Source organism: Scleropages formosus, chromosome 9 (genome assembly GCF_900964775.1).
Source record: "Scleropages formosus chromosome 9, fSclFor1.1, whole genome shotgun sequence".
Taxonomy (NCBI): domain Eukaryota; kingdom Metazoa; phylum Chordata; class Actinopteri; order Osteoglossiformes; family Osteoglossidae; genus Scleropages; species Scleropages formosus.
The window spans coordinates 29,089,170-29,100,032 of record NC_041814.1 but is presented as its reverse complement, the minus strand read 5'-3'; the positions used below and the strand labels follow the sequence as shown (position 1 = coordinate 29,100,032).

General features: G+C 44.7%; 1 protein-coding gene across 1 annotated transcript in view; it reads left to right on the top strand.

The window, feature by feature from the left end:
* The first annotated feature begins 962 nt into the window (after positions 1 to 962).
* LOC108937103 (extended synaptotagmin-2-like) overlaps positions 963 to 10,863 on the top strand; it is a 39,182-nt gene continuing 29,281 nt past the window's right edge. Inside the window, exons 1-2 of the mRNA XM_018756866.2 lie at positions 963 to 1,056; positions 1,175 to 1,596. Of these exons, the coding sequence (XP_018612382.1) occupies positions 1,288 to 1,596 (309 nt within the window). The 5' untranslated portion in view covers positions 963 to 1,056; positions 1,175 to 1,287. The remainder of the gene's footprint in view (positions 1,057 to 1,174; positions 1,597 to 10,863) is intronic.

Here is a 10,863-nt window from a genome sequence, read left to right as displayed (position 1 = left end):
TCTCAACCACCAAACTTTCTCCTGACATCCCAGCCATCCTTCAATCCAAAGGACAGCATCACTGCTCCCACTGAGAGCAATGTTCTTCACATTATAGGTGAGTTAGAAATACACACAGTAATCATGTGTCAATATGTCACCTCTTGTGTGTGGCCCGGGCCTTTGCTTATTTTTCTGTATTTGGCCCTCACCAAAAAAACTTTGGACACCCCTGATCTAGACCTTTTGAAGGCATAACCAGGTATGCACTGTGCACAGCACATGCTAAGGATCAGAAGAGATGGGCTCACTGCAGTAAAAAGTGTTTGTTCACCAGAGCGAAAGTAAGATGGGATGTGAACAGAATGCATGAAAATTTGGATTTTTCACAGCTGCATTTCCGGGGCCTGGAGCCATTGAAACACTAAGACTCTTGAACGGATTGCACATAAACATGGAACACAAACAAACATTTTTGGAAGTCAGTGACACAAAGAATAAAGAAAAGATCTCCCACACACACAATCAGGGACTGATACAGTTCCATTTCTGCGATTAGATGTTGGTCATAACGGGTTTGAACAAAATTGCATGGGTTAAAAGCAGCTTCTGGGGGGGGAGTCACCAAAACAGGATCTCAAAAACATGATGTCGCACAATCGTGGATTGTTAAGAAACACACTTTTTGCAGTCAGAAGTCACAGAAACAGAAAGTCCCTGGAAGAGATCTCACGCAAACATGGATCGTTAACAGCCGCACTTTGCGCACAGCAGCGGAACGGATCTCATGCAAACATGGATCATCAACAGCCGCACTTTGCGCACAGTAGCAGAACAGATCTCATGCAAACATGGATCGTTAACAGCCGCACCTTACGCACAGCAGCGGAACAGATCTCATGCAAACATGGATCGTTAACACTCCCGCCTCAGAGGACTGGAGTCTCGGAAGCGGCGAGCTCTCCGCACAGATCTCACACAAACATGGATTGGCAGCGGTCGCACTTTTGAGGGCTGGAGCGCTGTCGGTTTCCAGGTGTCTCATCAACTCTTTTCGTCGGACACGCGGCAAAAGCTGTAGGATCACAATTTGTGGACATGATGTTTGTCGGCAGGATTTCCCGAGATATGTTTGCTACTTGACTTAATTTGTCCCGATTTTTTTTTTTTTTTTTGGATATGCACCATTCATTAGTTGTTGGGCACAGCTGCTTTTGCGCGTTTCTCGTGCGGTGAAGACGCTTCTCGTCGCTCGCGGGCGCCTCCGAACCACCCAGCCTTTCAACTTCTGGCACGAGAGCACAGGCGATGGAGCGCGCGCAGGGAGCGCAGCGCGCGTCCCCCTTGGACGCGCCCGAGGAGCCGCGGTCTACGATAAGCGATGTGGGTCGGACGTGGGCGCGCTTCGCCCGCACCTTCGCGCTCATCTTCCCCGTGTACGCGCTCGGCTTCCTGGGCTTCAGCTTCAGCTGGATCCTCATCGGAGCGGCGGCGCTCTTCTGGTGGAGGAAGAACCGGCGCGAGAAGACGAGCCGCCTGGACCGCGCGCTCGCCTACTTGGAGCTCGAGGAGACCCCCGTGCGACAGAAGCTCACCACCTCGGAGTTGCCCTCCTGGGTGAGTGAGTGAGTGTGTGTGTGTGAGAGAGAGAAGCCTGGAGTGTCCCGCGCTATCTGTCCGTCAATATTCATACTAGTTGATCAATAATTATTCATCACCTCAGCGATGGCCAGTTGCGCGGGGACAAGTGAAGTAGATTACAGCTACTCATCTTAAAAAGTAAATATAAAAATATGTAAAAATGCAAAAAAAAAAAGGCTTTAATTTTCCAACAAACAGAGAGAGAATTGTCAATTGTCAGTAACTGTTAATAATCTCACCATGAAACGTGGGGAAATGGGGACTCCCTTTGAATGAGATTGGAAATGATTATAACTGATCAATAATCTATCAGATACACAAATGCAAAGAGGAGGGATTGGGTTTAATTTTCCAATAAGCATGGAATTATCAATAGTCCATAATAGTAATTGTCAATAATTATCCCAAACCCATGATATTTTGGGACACATTTTGATGCAGTTATGGTTTAAAACTGTCAAAAATATAAAATAGCAACAAAAGGGTGTTTGTAGTATAATTTGTAACATGCATATTATTATTAGTGACAAGTGTCTTTCCCTTAAGTGAAGTTTGTGAACTCAGGGACAGTATGTCTATAAAGTATATGTGTGAGTTACTCTACATAGAGAGTGACAGGCCCTCCTTTTTAAACATGTAAAGAGAGCGTCTCCTAGGCAACCAGGAAGCATCTGTTGCACTCGGAGAGTCGCGCATGAGCCGGAACAGTAAGAAAACACAAGACATTGCTGAGCATCCACCTTCCACACTAAGTATTATTGCTAAGAGTTCCCCCCTGGCTGGTGTATGATGTGCTCCACTCTTTTTGGGTGGGGTTGGAAAAAAGTTTCATTTTGGGACAGAGGAATGTGTGTTAAACTGGTCCTGGATTGATTATCCGTGGCAACCAATCCGCATTGGGTTCAGATGATGTTATCAGCATTATCATATTTCATAAACACAAGACAGAATATGCTGGTTCATTAAAAGGTGCCCACACAAATGTGCGTGCGTGTGTACACACACACACGCACACACACACGCTCACAGTTTCACGTTGAATTCATCAGCTCACCTGACAGCCTGTCTGTGGAATGTGGGCGGAAACCAGAGGGACACTTGAGTCTGGACTCAAACCCACTGAAGCACCAGATCTGATTAGAAGATGATCATGTATAATATTGTATCTACTATTTACATTTAGTTTTTACTTTTAGTCAATGTTTTTTATCCAAAGTGACGTACAAGCCAAAGTACTTATATCCGTTTCCTTATTTGCAGAGTTCTTATCTGTCCAAAAATAACAACGAAAAATAAGTTGAGTAACAAGCAGCGTGTGGAGTAGTTGTTATAGTTGTTGCCTTGGAGTGAGAGCACCTGGGTTCAGATCCAATCTCCTGCTGTAGTTCCCTTGATCAAGCTGCTTACCCTGAACTGATGCAGTAAAAATGACCTATCAGTATAAATGGGTAAATCAGTGTGAGTAACTCGGTGTACAAACCTGACACTGTAAATCACCGATAAATGAATTCTTGTTCTTACTAATAACAACAATCGCCGTTTTATTATTCTTATTGTCACTTTATGGGACTTTTCAAATTTTTATTTACCCTAACGTTGGTCCTTCAGGAGAAGTGTGGGGAACGGGGCCGAGTTTATCATGGATCTCTGGTCAGACCGCTGACGGTCCCGTCCCAAAGTGAACGACCCTCGGACACCTTGCCCTTGTGAAGCGCTAAGCCACCCGCGCTGTCCCTCTGCAGCTGTCCCCGGTGACGGCCCTGGGCTAAGCCCTGCTAAAGCCGGTTCCACGCGGACCCAAGGAGACGTTCCTGCAGTCGACCGCTTTATTTTCAGTGGTGCAACAACAGGCTCGTCGCTTGTGTGGAACATACTTCCTCATTGCGGTAATTCTGTGCCAGACAGGTCCAGCAGGACGGCTGCGGTAAGAGAGAAGTAATTAGCATGTCATACAGGCCGCAGGTTTCTGCTTTGCGGTGCGTGGGCCTAAGCGCCACATTACACGCAAATGACTTGGGTTCAAATCCCACGCCTCCTGCAGTAGCCTTGATCAAGGCGCTCGTCATAAATTGATACTGCAAAGATTACCCTACTGCGTAAAGGGGTAAATCGGTGTAAGCCGTAGTGTACAGCCTTCACCTAGTAAGCTGCTTTACAGATGAACGTCAAAGGAATGGATAAATAAATCATTGATAATCTAAAGTATTATTAACCACTGATCTTTCCTTCCCATCTCGGGGTGTGTGTGATTTACTCTGTTTACACTGTTTTATTTCTAAGACACAGTGAGCCAGTGCGAGGGACTCAACCTGGCATAGTTCGATGGTAAATGATAGGAAGTTTATGCTGTAAACAAATTGACTCGAAGTAATTTGCACATTGGGGCCATTCCAGCTCTTACAGGGGCGCGTGGTCCCTCGGCTGCTCTCGAGGTGGAAATATGAATCCGTTTCCCACTTTTCTCTTTCGATTCCACGTTCTTGACGCTGCGGAGCCGGTTTGGCGACTCGGCTCTGCTGGTCCGGGGGGTGGGGGGGTGTCTTGGAGGAAAGGTGAGGAATTTGCGAGGGTGTTTGCCGGCAGCATCGCGTTCCTCACCCTGTACCGTGTTCCTCCAGCTGATGCCACATAACCGTGGGCTTTCTGCGAAGTACATCTGACACTCGGTCCTTCTCCATGTGCCTCTCGTAGCTCCAACGCAGGAAAGCCCTCGACGTGAAAATTTACTCATCTGTGGTATTTAATGACCTGCTAAATACAGCACTGAGTCCTGTGATAAACTCCCATAATGCACCTCTCTAGGGACCTCAACGGTTCCCTTCTGCTCAGTCCTTGCATGGTGCCACACGTGGATTTTTTTTTTTTTCTTTTTCTTTTTCAAAGTTCAGTATAAACAGACCCTATAATGGTTAAGGAAGTGAGTTTTTGGGTGCGTCTCAAGGCAGGATCTTCCCGATGGATCCAGACAGAATGACTGTGGTAAATGAGTGTCTGGGATGCTGACGATACAGTGATGAGACCTGTAGCTGAATCTCCTTCTTCTGGAAGGTCTACTGGTAAACTGTTAATGCCGGTTTTGTCATTTATTTCAAGTTATTTGCTAGTAATTTTTCGTTGTCTCTAACTGTACACTTTATATGCACTTATGTGTGTTTGTTTCCCTGCAGGGATTAATAAAGTACCATCGTGGCCCGACATCAGCGCAGGGATTGGTTTGTCATAGAAACAGGCTGTTGTGTCCAATTTCTCAGCCCACTGAGGGTCTCCGTGAGGAGCGAGGAGACAATAATGGTGCAGCTTGTGTTTAAACTGAGCCGAAATCTCTGGGATAATTAGAGAAAATTAGTTCTGTTCTTTGCTCGTTATTGTTTTTCTTTAAGTTTTCGTGTTTATTTAAAATTAATGGATATTTTCATTTCAAAACTCATAGGTGCACATTTTCATTACAGCCCGTTTTAGAGCTGTCGCCTTGCAGTCGGGAGGTTGTTGGTTAAAATCCCACTCCAGTACTACCCTTGATAAAGGTACTTGATGTGTATCTGGGCCAGATGGTAGTGTAGTGGTTAGAACTTCTCCTTTTGGACCCAAAGGTTGTAGGTTCCACCCTCACCTCCAGCTGCAGTTCCCTTGAACAAGGTACTTACCCTAAATTACTCCAGTAAAATTACCCAGCTGTGTAAGTGGGTAAATAATTATAAATACCTTAACATTATAAGTAGCTTTGGAGAAAAGTGTCAGAAAAGGAATAAGTGTGAGTGTACCTGTCATGACCCAATGACCCTGCTGTATGAATGCGTAAATCACTGCAAGTAGCTTAGTGTACAAACCTCACATTGTAAGTTACCTTTGACAAAGACATCAGCTGAAAGAGACTGATGAAAATGTAAAAGAATATTTTCAAAGTAATACAAAAAAATTGTAGAAATACTGAATATTCTGGGTTTATTGTTAAGAGGCTGGACTTCTGAGCCATTGTTTGTAGTTCGAGTCCCTGCTTTTGTTCAGTTCAACGCCCTGTCCTGTGGAACGCTAACACCTTGTCCGCTCTTCAGTTTGAGTGGTTTTCAAACTTTCCCTGCCCGTTCTCACAGAACCCTTTCTTAGATGTTGTCTAATAAAAGTCTGACAGCACAAGGAGATGGTTGTTAGGTCCCGCCTGAGTGTACCTGATATTATGCCCTACGTTCCGAGGGGTTGATCTGGGGTTGCTGGAAAAATGGTGACTGATCCTCGATGGAAGGACATGTTATTTCACACTTCACAGATTCGTTTGCTTTTTCATCTCCACGCTCTTCTCATCTGTATGTTCAAGAATTTAAAAAAAAGACCCAGTTCTATAGATGTGTTCCGACTAGGGAGTTATACAATGTGCCTTTGTGTTTTCATTACATAGTGTAATATCCCGTTAATACATGACATTTTCTTGAGATGTTTGAGTGTTTTTTTTTTTGGGGGGGGGATTACTTGCATGTATTCCTTTATCAGACACTTTTCTCCAAAGCAATGTACATCTCATAGAAAATACAATGTGTTCATTACATTAGCAGAACGAGACACTTAGATGCAGACGTGTGATTCTTAAGTGCAGTTAGTTTGTTTCTTTCCACCATATGAACCAATGTTCATCACACGAGTAGCTGCATAAAACTTTATGAGAATCTCAAGGATTCCTGATCACCTTCCTAGTAATTTTATATTTTGAACTTTATATAAACATTTATGTTACATTACAGAAGTAGCTGTGCAAAGGTTAATTTGGGCATCATCTTAAAGTTACGGTGCATGGCCATTTACAGCTTACATGAATCTAAGAGATGCTGGGCAAAGTGAGTCTGTAAGAGGTGAGTTTGAAGACCCTTTATAAATGTGGACAGAGATTCAGCAGTTCTGAGTGGGAGGGGGAGGTCGTTCCACCACAACGGAGCCAGAACCGAGAACCTCCGTGTTTTACCTTTCGTGCACGGGACCACCAAGCGGGCAGATGCGGAAGAGTGTAGCAGTCTGGTTGGGGTGTAGCGGATGATCAAGTCTTGTAGATGTCTGGGATCAGTTCTGCTGATGCATTTGTAGGCCATAACCAGGGCTTATTAAATAGTTAATAAACACTTCTTTCTGCTTGTCATACCTTTGAACACAAAGCATGGGGCGGTACGGTGGCACAGCGAGTCGCGCTGCTGTCTCACAGCACCTGAGAGTTCGATCCCCACTCAGTCTGTATGGAGTTTGTATGTTCTCCCCGTGTCTGCGTGGGTTTCTTCCGGGTGCTCTGGTTTCCTCCCACAGTCCAAAGACATGCTGTTCAGGTTCACTCATAGTGTGTGTGTGTGTGTGTGTGTGTGTGTGTGTGTGTGTGTGTGTGTGTTCCACCGATGTATGGATGAGTGACCCAGTGTAAGCACTGTATCTAGCAGTGTAAGTCACTGTGGTGAATAAGGTGTGTGGACTGATAACACTACAGAGTTCATTGGAAGTCGCTTTGGACAAAAGCGTCTGCTAAATGAATGTAAATGTAAAGTCCACTGGTGCCCATGGGTGTGTAGGGTGTGTGTGCCATGTTCACAAGCACTGTGACGTGTTGCAGGTGGAAGGCACCTGGAGACTCTTTATAGCACGGTGCTGATGTGCGTCCTACACTTTGGGTCGGTGTGTGTGCCTGCTGTTTACAGAAGCCTCGTGCTGCCTGGGATCAGCGGCCCAGTCATCGCCACCAGTCACGCTGTCGGTTAGGCACGGCAAGCACTTTCTCCCCATATATGGGCATTTGTGGCGTACTCGTGTGTGTGTGTGGATAGGTTGGCTAATGTGACATACGGTGTAAGAGCTCGTCGCTCTCGTGCATTTCCACCACAGGATACCCCAAGGAGACCGTAGGCCTCCAGTTGCTGTTTTTCCCACAAATATGAGCATCATCTCCTCCAATAAAACACACACTGGCGTGAGGAAAAAGTTTGTGACCCCTTTGAAATGACCCAGATTTCTCCGTGAAGGGCTCGTGAGAGCGCATCTTCATCTAAGTCATAAGAATAAATACAGACACTCTTATAGAACAAGCAACACCCACTTCACATAGAGCTTTATTGAAAAAATGGTTAAAAGTTATGTTGGGTCACTGATGGGGGAAAAAGTTTGAATTTTTAGAATAATGATGCCTTCAAAAGGGGGGGGGGGAAGTGGAGGTAAATATTCCAGTTTGTACTTTTTCCTACAGCCTTGACTGATTAAGCCATTTGTTAAATATAAAAATATTTAAATATAAATATATGATAGGATTAAACTTTAGTCAGATTTCTCTGAAATTTTGTTTTGCATCGTTGCAGCTCCGTCCATCAACGCCACATATTACACACATTACGTATCACACAAAGTATATACTGTGTATTACGTGTACTGTAATATTCGTATATCAGGGCAAAAACACAAAGGTATGGGGGTGAACAGAATGAACAAGTGAATAAACAGATAAATCTTTGCTTTTCAAATGAATACACACAATATGTGCAACTAAAATGTTGAGTGGTACATAAGACTCATTATTTATTATTACTATTATCACTTAATTGAACATTGGATCATACTTTCCTGCCTTTTGTGCAGAAAATTCCCCGAACTGTCCTCACAGCTGTGTATAAGTGTGTGTGTGTGTGTGTGTGTGTGTGTGGTGTACAGATATACTATATACACATCCAGATGTACAAACTCATACACACAGTTATATGTATATAGCTATGAGAAAAACATCTATGTACAAGAAGGGAAATGACGACTGGAGAGGAAGACAACAGCGGCGTCCTGATTTTGTTTTTCCACTGAGCGCGAAGCGACGTGCATTTATTGGGCCGTCGCTTATTTTTAGATAGGTGTGTAATTTCTGTTTTTTTTTTTTTTAACACATAAAATAGTTCCTTGCATGTTTGAGATATTTTGCCCGCTCTGTTATCACGTCGATAAGAGATTTCGTCCTTGGAGAGCACCAGGCCCGTCGAAACTGGGTCTTTTTGTTTGCGCGCAACGAGTCGGCGAGGAACTTGCCGGAAACTCTCCAATATTTTCAATCTGGGTTTTTTTTTTTTTTTTTTTTTTTTTAAAAGTGGAGTTCTGTAGCTGTATGAGAGCTCATGGCTCCTCTGGAGACGCACAGGCGACAGTGTCCTGCTTTGAAAAGCAACTTTGGCCTTTTCTCCAAAAGAAGAGGCTCAGAACTCATGGCGTTGATGCGCCCATTTTTATTATACACTCATATTTTCTGTAGATATCAGGTTCACACTTCAGTGCGTTTTCTCCTTAAGGTCCAACAGAGGAGCTCCTCTCTGCTGTGACCAGTGTCCAACATCTCACCGTGACCCTTCCTTTGCCCCGTCACGCCGTCGCTCCTGCAGCCCGATGTGTGGCACCATTTGTACACCCTGCGCTCAGAGAGAATTATTATTATTATTATTATTATTATTATTATTACTCGTTCTTGCCTTGCACCCAGTGATGAGTGGGATGGGCTCCAGACCCCCATGACCCTGACTAGGAGAGGTGGTTAATGAAAATGCATAGCTTGCTGGATTTGTTGTTTGTTTTTATTATTAATAATAATATCATCACCATCAATGTTCCAGTTTAAGGACTGAAGAGTTCTGTTGCCTGGGAATGAATCCCAGTTGCTGGTGGAAAGTCTTAAAAATAGCAAGTTACCACTGAGTATGAGCTGCTCCCCCCCCCCCCCCAAAATAAAGTGTTTTTACTTAAAGGGGGATGCGGCCTTCCTGCCGTCCCCATGTCTCCGAGGGACGGGTCTGCTGCATTATTTATTTCCCTTCCTCCCGGATGCTGTTTTAACGACGGACCACTTTTGGCACACCGACACCCCGCTGCACATCTGAGTAAATGGGTTACTGCGGTGTTACCGCGGTTCACCTCGCAGGAATTCCACCTGCACATTTCTGTGCCTCCCAGTGGTCCAGTTATTGTTTAATTATATTATTCATCATTAATTATGACAACGTTCCCCTCAAAAGCACAATGCGCACACTTTAGAGGTGAAGCTGACCGGCTGGATCCTTGGCTACGGCTCACAAAAATAGTACTTATGAGAATAATGTAAATAATAACACTGGTGGGAGCTTTTTGTCTTGTATAAACCTGCCATTGTATGTCACTTTGGATGCGGGCATCAACTAAAGAAACAAACAAACAAAAGTGATTATTATTCTTGCTAAAATCATTTCTAAATAGATAATTACTATGAAAAATTGTTTATGCATTATTTAAATTATTAATGTATCCAAATTAGTTTAACAAAAATAAATATTGTTCAGAAATTAAAATTGTTACAATTGTTGTTGAAACCACTGTGTAGAATACGGTGCTTCATACTGTAAAAAGGATGTAAAATGAGGGTATGAAAAATGCAGAATGACATACAGATGAATCCTTACTAAGAACGACAGTAATGACAGAGAGCAGCAAAAGGCTACAGTGCGGGAGCAGCAATGGGCCTGAAGGAGCTGGGTTCGAATCCCACCCCCACCTACAAATAAGTAACAGTTAATGCCAGTAATTTAGTCTGATACAGAAGCAGCTCTCGCTGTAATTCTGCGGTCTTCCTATTGCTGTACCCTGGCTTCCTGTGGTGAAACACTCCGATACCCAACTATATTTACTTTTATTAATTTAGCTGCAACTTGTGATTCACTCATTTGTCCAACAAGGTGGTTCTTACTCTCTTTTTACTGTATCAAGCACCTTGGTCAGGGGTACCGCAGCCCGTGCGATTGAAACCTGGTGCAAGGTGATGGCTCTAACCGCTACGCCACCTGCTGCCCTCGTGCAGAATTGCACTGTCTGACTGCGCAAGTGTGTGAGAGGAGAGCGTCTGCATGGAGTACCTTAATAATTCTTCCCAAGCAGGAGGGGATCATGGGAAGCGAAGTGGGACGCGTGAGGTTTGAGGAGCAAACATTGCAACACGTGTACGTGTGTTCATTGACGTGCGAACGCAAGGGTCTCGGAAGATGAAGGGGAAGAGCTGCTCTCAGCGCAGTGTCGCAGCAGGGGCGCCACCCCCCAGTGGAGTGAGTCAGCTGTCGGCAACCCGACCCGTCGAGTTCTTCCGCCAGGACCAGTTCCCGGCGGTCGTCGGTGCTGGGAGCGGCACCGGCTCTTTGTGTGCGTGCTCCGCCGACGGCGTGCGCTCTTGTTTTTGAACTTGGAACAAGGGCTCGTGACCCCGGCGCATGCCCAACACCCCTTGGTCAG